The sequence below is a fragment of the Elephas maximus genome, chromosome 10, assembly GCF_024166365.1.
Source record: "Elephas maximus indicus isolate mEleMax1 chromosome 10, mEleMax1 primary haplotype, whole genome shotgun sequence".
Classification (NCBI taxonomy): Eukaryota; Metazoa; Chordata; class Mammalia; order Proboscidea; family Elephantidae; genus Elephas; species Elephas maximus.
The window spans coordinates 49838660-49857927 of NC_064828.1; the positions used below are offsets into that span (position 1 = coordinate 49838660).

General features: G+C 34.4%; 1 protein-coding gene across 9 annotated transcripts in view; it reads left to right on the forward strand.

Annotated features, from left to right (window-relative positions):
• MIPOL1 (mirror-image polydactyly 1) overlaps positions 1 to 19268 on the forward strand; it is a 352757-nt gene that overhangs the window by 212763 nt on the left and 120726 nt on the right. For all 9 annotated transcript variants that reach the window (XM_049899515.1, XM_049899512.1, XM_049899519.1 and 6 more), the window contains one exon: positions 16696 to 16790. In XM_049899515.1, coding sequence (XP_049755472.1) covers positions 16696 to 16790 — 95 coding nt within the window. The remainder of the gene's footprint in view (positions 1 to 16695; positions 16791 to 19268) is intronic.

Here is a 19268-nt window from a genome sequence, read left to right on the forward strand (position 1 = left end):
AAAACCAAACCTGTTGCCATCAAGTCAACTCTGACTCCTAGAGACCCTATGGGACCCTAGAACTTCCTGAAAGGGCTTCCAAGGAGCGCCTGGTGGATTCGAACTGCCAACCTTTCGGTTAGCAGCCGAACTCTTAACCACTATGCCACCAGGGTGTCTAGTTAATAATCGTGCCATAAGTCAAGCTTACCAATCTTCCTGATGAAGAAACTAGTTACAACTCATTCTTGCTCATCGCCACTATTCCAAATATGCAGTTTTCAGATGTGCTGAGGGAACCTATACCACTTTATCTGACTAGGCATGAGATCCCATGTGTTATTCAGGGAATTTGATTGCTTTAGGGAGAATGACCACCTTCTATGATACAGTTGGCTCCAACTGAGGCTGCTTAATTGAAGGAAGAGAAAGATAATTTGAAATAAAATTTCTTAAGGAAAGTCAAAAAAAAAAAGTGTGAAGAAATAGAAATGATTTTTAAAAAAATACCAGAGTTTAAAAAAACTTGAGTAATTCTAATAAAAGAATGATGAGGATGTTTTAGTTTCCTAGTGCTGCTGTAACAGAAATACCAAAGTGGGTAGCTTTAATGAACAGAAATTTATTTCCACAGTTTAGGACACTAGAAGTCAGGGCACCAGCCAGAGGGGAAGACTCTCTCTGTCGTCTCTGTGGAAATATCCTTGTCTCAGCTTCTCTAGCCCTTATTCCTCAGTTTTTTGGCAAGCCTCACATGTGCTTCTGCCTTCCCCAGTTTGTGCTTGCTCGTCTCTGTGTCTGTACGGCTTTCGTATAACTTAGAATTCATTAGGTTTACGACACACCCTACACTGATAGGGCCTCATTAAAATAATAAAGAAAACCTTAATCCCCAAATGGTTTTACATCCACAGACATAGTGGTGAGAATTCTAACACATAATTTCAAAGGAACACAGTTCAGTCTATAACAAGGCACAGAAATCTAACTAGTAATCTAGAAGAGCAAAGGGAAGAACACTAGAAAAAATACAAAGAAAAGTAAAATGATAAACAAGGAAACCCTAATATTTGGAAAATGAGTATCAATAGGAGAGAAAGGAGTAAATGTGAGAGAAATCATACTCAAAGAAATAATAGAAGAAAACTTAACCTGGGCTGAAGAAAGACTTGAGTTATCTGATTGCAAGGGCAGGTAGAATAAAAATTTTAATTACATATTTACTTATGTAACTGTATATACATGTGGTACGTATATAGACATATCTAGGTAAAATACCAATTCTTAATGGTAAGGAGAAAATGTTACACCTTTCCAGAATAGAATCAATTATTTAACAAAGGAAAGAACATCATACTGGCATCAAATTTATTCACCTGCAACACTGAAAAGTAGGACATTGGAACTATGTTCATAAACCTCTGAGGAAACAACTGTAATTTAAGTTTTTATATCTATCTTTTTTTGTTTTGTTTTGGTATATCTACACAAAATATCGTCTATATAGGAGGGCCAAAGACTCTTTTTTTTTTTTTTAAATCAAGCAAGGCTAAGAAAGTACCTCTTTATCTTTTCTGGGGGAATTACTTGAAGTTTTATGGCCAAAAGAAAGTTAAAATGGATCTCAAAAGAGGGAAGGGCAGTGTGTAAGAATCAGTGGAAGCCAGTGTATCTTAAAATGTGTAGATGAACCCAAACCACTGATAATCTTAATTGTAATATGAGTTAAAAAAGAATTTTCAAAATATAAATCATTTACTATAAGAAAAAATTTTAAATGGCATGGAACTTGTTTTAAACTATTTAAAGTAAACTGTAGGAGTAACAAGTAAGGATGGAGGAGGTAAATGGGGAAGATGATAAAGGCCTTATTTCCACTTTTGAAAGTTTTTCCTTTACCTCTTAAGTATATCAATTATGAGATGATGCAAAACTGAAGTGAGTGTCTTGGTCTGAGATTCAGTAAAGCCAAGTTGATTAGATAAGACAGTAGATTTTCCTATTCTTTGTGGTATCTTTGGTCAGTCTAGAAGAAATAAAACATATCTTTTTGTGAAAGGATTTATATTTATAAAATTTTACCCACTTGTGCAACTATTAGACAAAGATATCTGATTTTTTATATTATTTGTTAATTGGAAATGTTTAAGGAGAGCTTGTTATATACTACATGCTGGGAATATAAAAAGGAAAAAATGGCATCTATTGGGGAGATAAGTGTACAAAAGTGCAGATAAAATTAGATGGGTGCTAAAGCAGATACAAATACAGGGTGAAGGGAAGCATGAAAAGCAGAACAGTTAATCTTTTGTGTCAGTGGAGCCTTGTGTGTTGCCGTGATGCCGAACAGGTTTCAGTGTGCTTCCAGACTAAGACAGACTAGGAAGAAAGTCCTTGGCAATCTACTTCCAAAAATCAGCCAGTAAAAATGATATGGATCACAACGGTTCAATCAACAACCTGCTGTGGGGCTGGCCCATGACTGAATAGCATTTTGTTCCATTGTGCCTGGGGTTGCCATGAATCAGGAGTGGACTCAGAGGCTCAGAACAACAAATCTTTTGGAGGAAAAAAAAAAAAAACTGTTACCATTGAGTTGATTCCAACTCATACCAACCCTATAGAACAGAGTAGAACTGCCCTATAGAGTTTCCAAAGAGCGGCTGGTGGATTTGAACTGCCAACCTTTTGGTTGGCAGCTGAGGTCTTAACCACTGCACCACCAGGGCTCCTGTGGCTTCAAAATAGGTTTCACTTCTGCCCTTCTGGTTTAGGTCACTTAGGGTATAGTGATAAAAGAACAGCGGTCTTGCTTCAGAAGTAGCCGTGACTTCCCTTTATGGTTAATAAGATGTGGTAGACTTGTCAGGTGTTAACCACGACCTCTGTCTTTCCACAGAGGAGTGTGTGATAGGCTGCTATATATGGCTTGTCTTTTCAAATATTCCTGCCTAGTTCAAAGGAAAAGGAGGGCTGATGCAATGTAAGGGTAGAAGATACTTGCCCTTGCTGCTACTGTGTTGAGAAAGTCAGTCTTTTCTTAGAACTGAGAAATCACAGAAGGGCCTAATAAAGATCGTCAGACATAAAATTTAACAGTTCCTCTATTTACATGTTTTGTTAGCTTCCGTGTATCAAAGGAATCCCTGTAAATTATAAAATCTTAAATATTAGAAATTCTAGTAGGAAATTGGTTTCATAGAGATAATCTTTATTTTTTTGTAGTATGCTGATCTCTTTTTGTTTTGTAATTATCTAAATGCTGAAATTTCTGTTTTAGGAACCATAATTACATAGTGGCAAGAGTTTCCTAGCTCACTTTTTTTTTTTTTTTTTAATATATCAGGCATCCATAGTGTCTAAGTGGAAACCTAAAGTATATTGCTTTAGAAAGTTTGCTGTTATTTTATTTATTTATTTATTTACGTTATTTAAAGTTTCTGTGCCTGTTAATCGTCCTGCTGCCTGACTGAGGCGTTCAGAAGTGATAATCAGTAGGCTTTTCTGTACAATGCTGGAGGAACAAGCTGCTTATGATGACCCAACAGAGACATGAGGAAGGTTTGTGAAAGGCATGTATTCATCCAGCTCTAATCCTTGTTTTCAGAAAGGCAGTGTCTTTAAGTGTTCTCTAATTAGTGAATAGATATGGTTGTAAATTCTTGTAGACGCCTCTTTTGTAGGACAGAGATGGATTGCCTGGCTTGCTTAAATCTTTATTTTACATTGCTTTTTTAATGAAATTTTAATATGAGTATCTAAAAACAGAAGATAGTAAAAAGTATTAAAAACATGTAATTATTGCTATTTAGTATGATCCATTGTGATTTTATTAACATAATTAGAAACTGGAACAGTTTATATCATGAAATAAAAAAAATAAAATAAAAAAATAGTTTCTACAAAAATAAGTCTGGTTTTGTTTTTCTACTTCTTTGTTTTACTGATGTCTTTTTTTTGTATACATAAAATAATGTTTACTGGGATGAAATAAATTCTTTTTGGGTTTGGTAAAATTGCTTCTATCAGTCACCTAGGAAATGTAAGCTAGGGAACAAGACACTAATATTTAGGCATACCAAGAAGAAATATATTGCTTCAGTGACCTGACTATAAAATATGATCAGCAAAAACACCTGGAAATAAAAAGAACAGATTTTAGTTATGGTTCTCGTTTTCAAAGAACTTAAGTGCTTAGCTGTTATTGTTAGTACTAGATAGGTAAGTTGGCAGTGACATTTGAAATACGGTAAATAAAAGCCTACAGAATGTCTGATTCTCCTCTTAGCACTTGTCTGATTTTCCCTCCAGAAATTGCATAATGGAAACTACTGTAGAGTTAATGCTGCTCTAATATATCTACCTTACTTGTTGTAATAAATGTATCCTCTCTTAATGTGTAATGGTAAAGGAATAGCTATTGAAACTGCGGAAGTTATTGAAATAGAGGGATGGGAGCTTTTTGCCTTTATCACCTGTATTATTAATTGGAGATAATTACTGCAGAGCAGCTGGTTGTTGGTTTTAGGGCGCATCAATTGTTCTTCTCACCCAGCTGTTGACTAATAAGGATAGTCAACACATCTGTTTCAACAGCTGGTAATTAACAAAAGCCTAATTGCCGCAACTCTTTTTACATCCAATCTGTGAAAGAGAAGGGATGTAGAAGAATATTATTTACTTTGTACTTTGCACTTTGTGAGACCAGTTTCTCTTTTTTCTCTCTCCCCCCACTTTTTTTTTTACTTTGAATACCACTGCCTTTGTATGAAGCATTGAATGGCAGGAGAACACAATATGGTAATCCAGAGCTTAACTTTTTCAGATCTTTGTTGGTGTTTCTTATTGCAACATTTCTTTGCTAACTTGCAAGATAAAATGGATCAAAAGCATTTTGAGTAGTTCCATACAACAGTTAAAACCCGCAGCAGTGTGCCCTAGGCTGTGTTGCTGTTGTCTACAGCATCCAAAAGGAAACAGGGACTTCTTTTCTCTTATGTTTTTCGCATGCTTAGGCACAACACCCAAACAGTTTCTACATTTAGGAAGACTATTCATATAGAATTTTTGTTTAAATTATTGCATATATGTTGAGTCAAATAAGTGAAGTTGGGCCTTACCAAGCACTCTTCCTTTGATTAAAAACTGCAAACTGTCTTCTCCTAAAAGCTTTAGTTTTCCTATTTTAGTGCCATTATGACAAACTAAAGTATTTCAGAATACTTTTAGTATATGCATGGAATCTTGCTTGGGCTGTTTTTTTCTAACATGTGATTTAGACTTTTTTTTTTTTTATTGAGATAATTTTGATTATTTCTTGATGATTTTTATAATAAATGAACAGTAAATTTACTGACGTGGTTTTAGAGACCTGAATAAAACTGTTTAACAAATGAGAGGCTTATGAATTAATTTTTCTTTTATCTGAATTCTTTTGGTACTCTTATTTAATTATGAACTGTTTCAGTAAAAATATCTTTCATGTAACTTTGGTTATAAACCTTTATATTTAGGCTTTTTATAGTTATAAGTTTTGCTACTTATTATTCATGTGTCCATGTTCAAAAAATCTGCTTATTTGTCTCCTCTTTTTAAAAATTACCATGTGAAATCTAACTTAATAAAATGTTGTTTTCCTTACATTAAGAGCACGTATTTTTTCAGTTATCACGGCTGATTTTTCAGTAGCCCTTTCCAGGTCTTCTATATTTTCTTTATAGCATATATCTATAAAAAATTTTGGTGAATGAAAATGTGTGAATTAGAGATCACGTAAGCATACTGATTTTCCTTTGAATACATTCAGAAAAATTTAGAGGGATGTAAGGTTAATTTGGTAGACAGTGATGATGGTACTTATTTAACATGAATGTACCAAATGCCCTTAGCTAAAATGTTAGTCAAGTTTACTTGATGAAACTTGCTTCACTAACTGTTCAGTTGGCAATATTTCTATGCAGGCAGTTCTTCAATTGTCTGCTAGATATGTTGAAAGGTATAGGAGAAATTCTACCCAAGTGCTTGCCACGGACTGAATTGCAGATTGCATAATTTCAGAAGTTTTTGCTGGCAAGACAAGTTTAGTTGAGCAGGTGTTCAGGTGATGGAGTATACTATAGGTGCAGTAAAAAAAAAAAACATACATGATCCTGAACAAATAAACAAAATACTGCTGGCTAAAATTCTAACTAAATAGAAGGGCACTGGCGTGTAGAGAAATGTTTACTACTCAAGTGTAAAGGAGGGGAATATTGTCATTTTGGGAAATGTTTGCTTCTTGAGTTTAAATAAGAATTTAATTTTCTCTGTGTGCTCATGTTCTTAGGCAGAGCCAGAGAAAGCAAGCTTAGTGAAAGGAATGTATCATGCCATGAGAAAGGGGAATGGACTTTTTTGGGGAATCCACATTCCAGCTGATGCTTTTTAATGTGTGTGTGTGTGTCTGCGTGTGTGTGTGTGTCTGTGTCTGTGTTTTGGGTATATAATTATTTTTTCTGAGGCAATGACCTCAAGAATAGGCGGTAGGACAGAGTAATTAAATAGTTTAATAGGTATTTTCTGAGGAGCATAAATACTACATGACTAACCTGCTTTGTGGATGTAAAAGTGGCAAATCTCATTAAAGGCCAGATGGATATTACGGAGGCCAAGGAGATGGTCAGTGGTTTTGTACGTATCAGTATAAATGACTTTCAGGGATATAGTCAAGAAGTCTCAGGGGGCCGACATCTGTCATCTAACTAGCAGCAAATTTAAGGACCTGATAATATCTTCTCAGATAGAGTTCATTCAACTTAAATGACATAAGGAAAAGCTAAAGCCTATTCAATCTTAATTAATAGACAAAGAAATGGTTTAAGACAAGGATGTTAAATTACTCATGGATTAAAGAGTATATGATATCAGACACTAAAATAAAAGAAGAAATAAAATAATTTAAAAATAAGAGAAGGTTTTAAAATAAATGACAGTGAATGGAAAAAGAGCTAAAAATTGGAGTCAACAGTGTCACCTCTGGAATCATCACCATACGATATAACGGCATGTTTGAAGATGGGGAACAGGTTGGTGAAGTAGTTAATGCTTTGGATTATTTCCTGAACTAGTACTGAAGAGTTCTGGGTTATAACTCTGACTCTGCAGCTGGCTATAACCTGACAAATAGAGAAGCGTTAAGTAAATCATCATTTCCTAACAAGTGGTTCTCCAATTCCATGGATTTTTTTTTTTTTTCCTAAAAGGTTCACATTGTTAAATGGAATAGTGGGGAATATTTCAATTTCTACTGTTGAATTTGCTGAGGATTTTTTTCCTAGAGGGTTTACATTGTTAAATGCAGTAACGGGGAATGTTTCAATTTTGAACTTGCCAAGGTCATAGAGCTTGTAATCAGTGGAGCCAGGATGTAATCCCAGCCGTTCTGGTTCCACAGCTCATGCTCCTAACTACTGTGCTGAACTGTCTTTCTGGCATAATTCTCCCTGCTCTCTGTTTCATGGCTTCTGCTCACTGTCCATGAATCATTTTCTGCCTATGAATGTTTTGATTTCTGCTTCCATTAGAAGCTGTTTTCTTCTCTCTCTCGTGTCATACCACTTCACAGATTACTAGACAGTTTGTATATGACTGCTTTTGAGTCAGGAACTTGATCATCCCTTATCTGATAAACTGGTAGGCATGACAGGAGGAAAAACATAACAACATCTCAGAAATCTAAAGAGCAATGCAGCGTGGCAAGCAATCGAAGTCTCCCTAGGAATAGGGGGTGTAATTGGCAGGGGCCATAGCTGACATCCAGTCATTTTATCCCTCTGAAATTAGCTTTTAATATTTTAGTATCCTTTTAGAAGATATTATGTTTCTTTTAGTATCCTTTTACAAGATATTATGTTTCTTTTCCACTAGGCACTTAACCTGCTGCTGAGATTAAAACATAAAATAGTAGGATGGCCATAACCACGTTGTTTGAAAATTTTTCTAATTAGACGTATTGTTGAAGATGGGGGTGGATTACCCAATAAGCAATGTACGCATGGGGCTTACTTCTGCTTACTAATCTGTAATACACAGCTTCACTGGTCTTTACCACATTGAAAACTAGTGAAATTGTGTACCACAGATTAGTAAGTACAAGTAAGCCCGTGCATACCTTGCTTATTAGGTAATCCGTCCCTGGTTGAAGGTATCTAATTAAATATCTTATAGATGCGTGGCTGCTAATCAAAAGGTCAGCAGTTCGAATCCACCAACTGCTCCTTGGAAACCCTATCTTTGGGGCAGTTCTACTTTGTCCTATAGGGTCGCTATGAATCTAAACCAACTCGATAGCACATAACAACAACAACATAGATACGTTTAATGCAATCATGTATATTTATGATTACTCTGTAAAATAGTTCTATTAAAACAGTTAATATATATATTAAATTATACTATATTGAAATGTGAAACTTTTTTTCAATCAGTTAAGGTGTAGTAAGGGGTGCTATAAAGCATACTCTGATTATTCTTTAAACTTCACTACTGTCAGTTACTCTGTTACCGAATGGTAGAGTAAGCAATGTTTTCTGGCTACTTGTAATCTGACTTTTAGCTCTGAAACCTTGGACAATTTCTAAATGTTTCCTTTAACATATTGTCTTAGAATAGTTTATATATCTATAAAAGTACAGGACTGTATTACCTCTAAGATCCTATCCTGTTCCAAAATCATTTGGTTCTGTGGTTTAATTTGTATTGTATGTTTCTTTATTTAGCAGCTATCATACATAATATAAAGTGTCTGTGTTCTCTGATAAGAACAGATTTCCATTAACTGTCTTGGAGTTACCAAAGGAAAAAAAAAAAAAAGAAGTCTTAAGTATATCAGACTGTAACTATTAAAGACACATTTAAACCAAACATAACAAGATTTTAAGTAAGATAAAAGTGGTTTCTCCACAATACTCATAACAAATAGTGTTCGCCAATGTGAACAGTATAGTCTTTGTCCAGCCTTCTAAGTCACTAGATAAAACTCCAGGAAAGCAATGGAATTCATTTCTAATATAGTAGCAGTAAAAATGGTTGTCCTATTTTGATGACATTGCTCAAAATAGGCATATTTTGAGAATAAGCATTTAACTATAATACCTAACATCAGTTAACTAACTTTTTTTAAATCAGTTAAGGTATAGTAAGAGGATACTGAAGATGTAAAGCACACTCTGATTGTTATTCAAACTTTCACTACTGTCAATTACTCTGTTACTGAATAATGAGTATCAGTGTTTTACCCCAAATTAGTTCAGCTGCTCTTTCTAGGTGTTTAAGCAACACCTATTCCATATTGGAAAGTATGAAAGTTAGCTGGAAGGCCAATAAACTTATAGAATGCATCCTTAGAGATTGCAATCAAAACTTAAAGGATTCCTTAAGTAGAAAATAAAACAAAAGTATCAATAATGTTGGAGTTCTTTATTTAATAAAGAATACTGCTCAAGAGAAAAGGACAAGGTAGGGTGTTTGTGTGTGGGCAGCGTGGAGAGATAAGAAAACTTTAAACACATGCTACAGACAGACAATATTTGGTTTTGTCAGAGGAAATTTTTTTGTATTGGAGGAGGGAAATATACTAAGTTAGAACCATTACTTCATTGATGCTAAGATGCATGTATTTCCCAATGTTAACATTGCTGGGTTCTTGTTACAATAGATGGTATCCTAACAAGTATAAATGGCAGTATTTTTCTGTATGTTTTAAAAATAACCCCTTAGATTTGATGAGATTTGGCAATAAGTTTTAAAACATATTTGTTTAGAAAGTTTGTAAAAGTATAATTGTGATTATATATGCTTAGGAATTTTCTTTTTGTTACTGAAGTAAAATTAGTGGCTTTAGGAGAACACGTCTTAGTCAGGAAGACAAATTGTTTTATAGGCAAATTTTTATGGAGGAAGCAAAAGAATATCTGTATTGTTTATACAGTTAGAGGTGTACCAGCCACACAATTTGAATGTGGCGTTGGTAAACAGAAGATCCAGCTAAGAAAGTCCAGCCATGACTTCCTGGTTGCCCCAGTTACTAAGACTAACTGCATCCGTGACTCTTAGTCACAAGACTCCCTCATGCCAATGACATTAAAAAAATCAAAAACCAAACCCACTGCTATCAAGTCAATTCTGACTCATAGTGACCTGATAGAACAGAGTAGAACTGCCCCCATAGAGTTTCCGAGGAACACTTGATGGATTTGAACTGCCAACATTTTGGTTAGCAGCTGTAGCTCTTAACCACTATGCCACCAGGATTTCCAATGACATTGTATGGATCAAAAACAAATGCAAATAATGCAGATAATTAGCAGAAGTACAGCAACAAGTTTCTCCCATTCGTGTCTTGCAGAGGAGGGATCGAGATGGAGTTCAGGAAGAGTTTGTATAAAGAACAAAATTGAAATAATATGTGGAAAGCCATGGGTGATATATAAAAAATCCTAAATGCTCAAAAATATTTGGTACCTATCTACTTGCCCTCTCCCCTGCAACTGTGGCTGTAACATTTATAAATAAAGCAAGTATTTGTGAACCCACACATTTATATTGTTTTTCAAACTCCTGAATAGAATCTTTTTGTATATGTTCTTGAGAACAAAATAGAGACCACCCCCCCCCCCTTTCTTCTGGTGCCTGGAATATTGTGAGGAATTAATGTGGTATAAGGGGAAAATATGTATTTTGGACCAGACAGATCTGAATATGTATTTGTTTTATCAGTCACTGGCTTTGTTACATTTACAAGTACCTTAACCTCCATGAACATTGATTTTGTCACCTACAAAATAGGAATAATAGGAACTACTTCATAGACTGATTATGTGGATAGACTATAGAAATGTGTTTCAAGCACTTGATACAATACCCAACACATAGTGGGCATTCAACAAGTGCATTGCTTTTGTAGTTAAGCACAGATGTTTTAAGTTTATTTCAATTTAGGCAACAAGTTTGGCAATTTTTTATAAAGTCAGACACTTACTATACAACCCAGCAATCCCACTCCTAAATATTTATCCGTGAATAATGAAGGTGTAGTTCTACTCAGTGACCTATATGCAGTTATTTATAGCAGCTGTTAATAATTGCCCAAACTGAAAACAATCCAAATGTCTGTCGACTAGTCAATGGATGTACAGATTGTTGCACATTTCAGGAAACCCTGGTGGCATAGTGGCTAAGTGCTACAGCTGCTAACCAAAGGGTCAGCAGTTTGAATCTTCCAGGTGCTCCTTGGAAACTCTATGGGGGCAGTTCTGCTCTGTCATATATGGTTGCTGTGAGTCGGAATTGACTGTCAAAGCTGTCAAAGCCCTGGGTTTGGTTTTTTTTTGTTTGTACGTTTCATACCATGAAATACTACTTTAGTGATATAAAGGAATGAACTATTGATAGTTATCAGAAATATGAATGAATCTCAGAGTCATTATGCTAAGAGAAAGAAATCAGACTCAGAAGGCTATGTACTGTATAATTCCATTTTTATAACATTCTAGAAAAGGCAAAATTATAGGAACAAAAATCATATCAGTTGATGCCAGAGGCCAGTTGAAAAGGGGAGGACATATACTACAGTGGTGCACAGGAAACACTTTGGGGTAATGGAAATATTCAATAACATGATTGTAATGGTTGTTACACGGTTCTATACATTTGTCAAAATTTACAAAACTAAACTTTTTTCTGTTTAAATTAAAACTCAGTAAGCCTGACCTTGAAAATAATTCATCCACATGTATATAGATAAATGGGTACATTTTTACTCTTTGTAAATTACAGTTTAGTAAGCCTGACTTTAAAAAATTCATGTGTACACATAACATTTTCTACTTTTTCGTGCATGCAGGCTTTACTTTGATAAACATTTTCCTAAAACTGTGTCTATAAGTAGAAAAAGTGCTATACTTGTATAAAATGTTTGCCAAAAACTATGACAATATGAAGAAATCCTGACTCACTGTAGGCTTTTCTCAAAAATGTATTTTTTTACATTTATCAAAACTTTTAAGGTAGGATGTAAGCATACAGTTTCTGTACAGTACAGGAAAAGGGGAAATATAGAAAACTTAATCCAGCATATGTCAGGGAAGAAAAAGGATGCTAACATAAAACATGAAATAATAAGTAGAAATAAGTCCAAACATATCTGTAATTACAATATACATGTATAACAATAAATCTTACCAGAATGAATACATGTATCAACATGAATAAGTATGAAAAGTATACTAAAAAAGCAAATGTCTGTGACATACATAGAGTATTATTTATATAGTTAAAAAACTTCTAAACAATAAGATGTTATCTTTAAGTATATAGCCATATGGTAAGATATAGTATGAAATATAGGTGGCGCAGGGTTAAGAGCTTGACTGCTAATCAAAAGGTCAGCAGTTTGAATCCACCAGCTGCTCCTTGGAAACCATATGGGGCAGTTCTACTCTGTCCTATAGGGTCGCTATGAGTCAGAATCAAGTCAACAGCAGCAGGTTTGGTTTTTATAGTAAACATAGTATAAAATATTCATGTAGCATATTATAATCTTATAATTAAAATATAGTCCAAAATATTCTTGAAAATGATGAACCCAAATTCATGGAAGTGGTTTACTTTTGGATCGGAAGAGATGGAAGGAATATGACTGGTGAGTGTGATAAATGGGTTGAGGTGAATGAAAGTTTTTTGTTTTGTTTTTTAATATGCTGCAAAATATGTCTAAAATTTAAAGTAAGGTTTAATACAGTGTGTATAGAATTATATCAGTTTTGTAAATAGGTGTATTTACTTGTAAATATACATATATGCTTGTAGTTGCATAGACACCTCTAAAACATATATAATAAATAGGTAACTAGTAATATCGTGAGAGGAAGCTGTTAGTACTGAGGGTTGGAGGTGAAAACAGTGATTTACTTTTCATTGTATATTCTCTTACACTGTTTGATATTTGTTAGTTTTTTAAAATTCATACATTTATTTTATGAGTATACACGTAACTGAATACATATAATTTTACAAAAGTAATTGCCAGAAATAGGGGAAATAGGATGCCAAGAAAACAGGAGAAATATCTTGTTAGCCAATTCTGTGATTTTTTTTAATATGAAATTTATTTTTTGACCTATAGAGTGATGGAAATATATATTAATAATAAATCTAGGAAGTGCAATAAAATTAATAGAAGTAAGCAGAACATTTTAATTAATTATATATTTTTACATTGCATAACAGGCATCCAACTCAAACTAGCTGTCTTGGTTTCCTAGTGCTACTGAAACACATATACCACAGTTGATCGGCTTGAAAGAACAGAACTTTATTTTCTCACAGTTCTGGAAGCTGAAAGTTCAAATCTGGGTCTTGACCGTATCCATTCCTTCCCTATTGTTAGCTCCATGTATTCCTTGGCGATCATCACATGGCATCTGTCTTCCCCAGTGTGTGCATGTGTCTCTATATCTGTGCTGCTTTTTATATAACTCAGAAATGATAAGGTTTAGAATCCACCCTACACTGGTATGACCTGAAGTGATTGATTGATTGCATTACATTAGGTTGCATTATGGAAGATGATTACATTGCATTAGATTGCATCCAGGGGTTTGGGGTTAGGATTCCAACACATACTTTCAGGGGCCACAATTCAATCCATAACTAGCCTAAGCCAAAAGAAGAGTATTCATCCATTTGGAAGTCTTAAGAGGTGAATCTGGATCTGCTGAATCTGTCTTCTAGCATACCTGGATCCAGGAATAAAACTGGTATCATTAGAATACAGTTTTCTTCTCCTGTTCAGCGCTAAACCTGTCTCTGAGGCTACATGGAGTGCTCCAATTAGACAACCTATGTTATGTACCTACCTTTGGTGCTGAGATGGTGGGGAAGAAAGTTTATCATAGCAATGAGGACTGAACAAGATCACTGTCACTGTGGAATAGAGTTAGGGTATTTCCCCAAAGAAGTAATGCTAGTCATATGAGCATATATCTGATACAGTAAAAAAGGCGGTCGTAAAGCCAGAAAGTTTATAATAGCCTTGAACAGAGTTGCCAGGGCCTAGATGGAAGATTAGACAATAGAAATAAGAAATTGAGTAGATTGCTATGACATAACGCCCAGGGTTCATTAGCCATCTAAATATGGGAGGAGAAAATGAAATCATCAGTATTAACTAAAGCATAGGAATTTAAGTAAAGTGCTCACAATCCCATATTCATTGTAGAAATTTCTTAGGTAAATTCTTCATTTTGGCATTTTCCTGCTAGAACATTGGTTTTCTTTTTGCAGAGATACAAGGTAATATACTTCAAAATACTCATCCAAGGTATTTAGCATTGGCATAGATTTATTTAGCTAATTCTCTTTTAACCTGCTATTCCTTAAATAAATGGAACAGGATTTCTTACATTTTGTAAACTGAATGTGATATGTCCTTTTTTTATGTGATTTTTTTTTTTTGACTTGCCATTAATCTCAGTGGGTATGTGTCTTTGAAGTTACTATTTCAGTCGCGTTTTATAGTATACAATTGTTAAAGCTGTTAGTGATTGACATCAAAAACCAACCACCCATTTTTATTCTAAACATTTTTTATTAATTTTTAAGACTGTTTCATCAATAATTATGGAAAATGCGTGTTAAAGCAATTTAAGAATTCTTAAATTTAATTATGAAGTAACTGTTAGAATTTGTCTAGAGGAAAGAGAGTACAAATTAATATATTGGTGACTAAACTATATGCAAATATCCAAACCACTGCATGCTTTTATAATTATCCATTATTTAAATAAAAAAGTAGCATTACCTAATGTTCACTTAGTCTTTGATCTTTATCGGTAAATGCTTCAAGTCCTCTTTGCTTTCAGCAAGCAAGATTGTGTCATCTGCATATTGCAAGTTGTTCATGAATCTTACTCCAATCTTGATGCCATGTTCTTTCAGCTTCTCAGATTATTTGCTCAGCATACAGATTGAATTAAAAAAAAAACCAAAAAACCATTGCCCTCAAGTCAATTCCAACTCATAGCAGCCCTACAGGACAGAGTAGAAGTGTCCCATGGGGTTTCTAAGGAGCACCTGGTGGATTCGAACTGCCAACATTTTGATTAGCAGCCATAGCTCTTAACCACTGCACCACCAGAGTTTCCACAGGTTAAGTATGGTGAAAGGAAACAACCCTGACCATACCTTTTCTGACTTTAAACCACAGAGCGTCCCCTTGTTCTGTTTGAACGACTGCCTCTTGGTGTATGGACAGGTCCCTCAGGAGCACAATTAAGTGTTCTGGAATTCCCATTCTTCACAGTGTTACCCATAATTTGTTATGGTCCCCACAGTCGAATGCCTTTGCATATTCAATAAAACACAGGTAAACATTTTTCTCGTATTCTCTACTTTCAGCCAGGATCCATCTGACATCAGCAGCGATTCCACGTCCTCTTCTGAATCTAGCTTGAATTTCTGGCAGTTCCCTGTCGATGTGCTACTGCAGCCATTTTTAATGATCTATTGAGAACCATGTAAAGGGAAAGACAATCTTTTCATGCAAATTAAACTTTGAATAGACAAGATTGAAACCTAGCATACCACTACCATAATTTAAGTTATGAATGAGGATGAGAGGTGACAAATTTTTTAAATTGCTAGTGTTATGGATTCAACTGTGTCCCCCCCAAATGTATTTGCTTCCTGGTCCTTGTACCCGTGGACATGATTCTGTTTGGAAACAGGGGTTTTCTTTTGTTATGTTAATGAGGTCATACCAGTGTAGATGGGATCCTAAACTAGCTTCTGAGTTATAAAAAGACCAGAATAGACAAAGAGACACCCATGGGAGAGAACAGACACCATGTGAGGATCATGTACAAGCCAAGGAATGCCCAGGGCTATTGGCAAGGAAGGAATCAACAAGGCTTGAGATCCTGATTTGGACTTTTGGTCTCCAAAACTGTGAAGAATAAATTTTTGTTCTTTTAATTAATACAACTAATTTGAACCCTATTAAAAAATACTGGTAGATTCTTTAAAACATTATATTATAGTCAGAGAGAGATAATACAGCCCCTTAAATAAAATGTCTCTAGCATTCAGGGTGCCTAACATTATCCCTTTAGGGATTTTTTTTTTTTTGTCTCTGCAGAAAAGGAATTGAAAAGGTTAAATTATATCTGTAAGATTCAGGTTGTAGTGTTGTGAATTTTTTTTATATGAAATATGGAAGATGGCCTGGCAACATATCTAGAATTTTCTGAGTTCTACTCTTAATAAAGTTAAAAGAAAATCTAGTGTGATTAAGCAGTGGAGCCGCATTAAATTTGTATGTGAAACACCCATTGTGCTTATCTCTACTCTAGATATTGCTCTGAACCCATGTTCCACATTCTGAATTCTCTGTATAAAGTTAAACATTGCAGAAGGGCATATAAACATATCTGATGATATAGATAAATAAGACTAAAGTTTAGTAATGAGCAAAGTTGGTAAATTTAATATGTTCATCTCTTTAGGGTTTTTATAATTGATACAATTGTACTCTTTTGTGGTAAATTATGAGGCACTGCTAAAAATATTGATACACTTTAAAACTACCAGAAACTTAAGATTTAAAGCTTCATAACGTAGTGCTATATTTTAACACACCAAAACTATATTAAATTTTCTTAAAATATTAATTACTTTCAGGCAAAGTTATTATCTATGCAACAAGCTAGAGAAGCTGCAGTTCAACAATACAAAATACTGGAGGAAGAAATCCAGACACTTCGAATATACTACAGGTAAAATTATTTTTAGCCTCTTTTTTTTTTTTAATGAAATGTAGTTGGTTTGGCAAATATTTTTACCTGATTTCACAATGATGAATGAGGAAATACCTCAATGAAATTAAACAATATAGACTTAAAACATTTTTGTAGTTTTAAAATAATTCAAGCATAAAATATTCATCATTCTATCTCTTTTCCTTCTTATGTTTGGTAAGTTTGCACTCCCATCAAATTACAAAATTTATGTAACTCTATCGCTGTCTAAATGGAGCTCACTTACCTGTTGGACTATCCCCGCCAAACCCACTCTTGGACTATTTGCCTATCTAAATACTACCTCTGAAATGATATATTTTTTTAATAGTACATGAATATCAGTAACAATAACCCTTCACCTACTATAATACAAGGTAAGGAGTTTCTAAAGGAATGTCCTAAAGGATTTTTAATAGACTTAATTTATGTTCCAGGAGTAGTTCTAAAATTAATTCAGTAGGACATAAAAAAAATAAAAAATTATATCATGTTTTAATGAAAAGAAATAGAATAAAATCAAAAATGGCAGAATGTATCTCATGTAGTAAAGGTAAACATTGTGATGCTTCTGTTTCAATTTTGTGTTGTGTTTGTGGAAAGGGAAAAAGAGAGACAAAGGTGAGATTTTGTATTGGGCTATATTTAAAATATATTCTCACAGTGGATCATGGTAAAAAAATATTTGAAAAAGACTCAGTGATTCCAACTTATAGTGACCCTATAAGACAGAGTAGAACTGCCCTGTAGGGTTTCCAAGGAGCGCCTAGTGGATTCAAATTGCTGACCTTTTGCTTAACAGCCATTGCTCTTAACCACTATGCCAACAGGGTTTCCATAGAAGTTAAAGCTACTTGGATTTACAGTTAGACAACCATGTCCTGTATGACTTTATATCAATGAACCTTACCAAGTCCATTTCCTTTTTGTAAAATGGGAATAATAGTAGCTACCTCAAAGGGTCGTTTTAAGTATGTATCGCTCTTAGCACAATATTTGGCTTATGTTACTGTTCAATGAATGTTATGATAAATTTAATCTTAAACAAGAAGTCAAAGAGGTTAGAGGAAAATTAAAAAGTATGATATCACTGAAACCAAGGAAGATTTCCAAAAAGAAAAAAAAAAAGTCAGGTGTTCCTTGCAGATTAGGATAAGTAGTAAAAATATCCTTTTTATGTTTGCAATTAGATGGTCATTAGTGTCCTCCAGAAGAGTACTTTCAGTAGAGTATTAAATATAGGAGCCAGTTTTCTGTGAATTAAAGAGTGATTAAGAGGTAAAGAAGCATAGCAGTTTAGACTGTAGAGTAATCTTTAAAGAAACTAGAATAAGAAACATGGTAGTTATATTTGAAAAGAAAAAAAAGTAGATTAAGGGTCTTGTTTTTGTTTTTCAAAAATGGTAGATACTTAAGCATGTTTATGGACTAAATGGAAGTAGCCTATGTAGAAAAAATGCTCAATAGAACAAGAGTCTAGAGGAGATAGGAAGAGATGGAATATAGAGTGTCTGTGGAAGAGCTTGGCTTGAACAGGCAGATGATCACCTTGTGCTCATAGACAGGAGTAGAGAAGAACAGTGAATGTAAATGAATTCGAGTCCACAATTAATGATTTCATTATTTTATTCTGTAAAGTAGGAGTTGATGTAGTCTTCTGGAAATGAGAGGGCAAGACCCTTTGAAAGGCATGATAAAGATTTAGGGTAGCTTCTGAACAGAATGGGAAAAATAACTGAATAAGCAGAAGGGAAAGAACAAAGTCAAGCAATCCGGAGGACTTAACTGAGGGTGGATGCCATACATTTGTTTCTTTAACACATTCAGCTGTAGCAGCACAGAAGGCAAAGACTGAAATGATTCAGGATTATGGATTTGCAGGACTAAAAGGACAAAGAACAGAGATGTTGAGGGACTAGCAAAAGAGTTGATGAAATAGTGAATGATAAGATAGGCTAAAGAGGGTAGGAAATAAAGTTGAAGGAACATATATATTGCAATAAAAAAGATGAATCCAGAAACCATACATTTTTAGAAGATTATAGAGTGTAATTGAATAAGAATATTTGAGAAAGGAAAGACGGTTGTAATCAGAAAGTAGAATACAGCTGTTAAAGATGTCAGAGGTGAAGCACTCAGTCCTGAGCAATGACAGTGTTGGAGGCATTGTCTCAGAAGTGGGTGGCTGGAATTGAGAGGAGGTGAGGGCCACTAGATATGAAGTCAAAGACTTATCAAACTAAAGTATTGAATATCCATTTGGATTTTGTCCCTCAAAATGCTGGCATATGTTGGGGTACTCACTATAAGTGCCACAGTGGAAAATGACCTAAAAAATAGATAAAAGCTATATATTGAAGAGTGGAATATAGCCAGATGTATCAAAACAAGAATACTGTAGTGTGATGCATGGAAGAATGTGTAGTATCTACTCAAGAGAAATATGAAGAAAGTTGT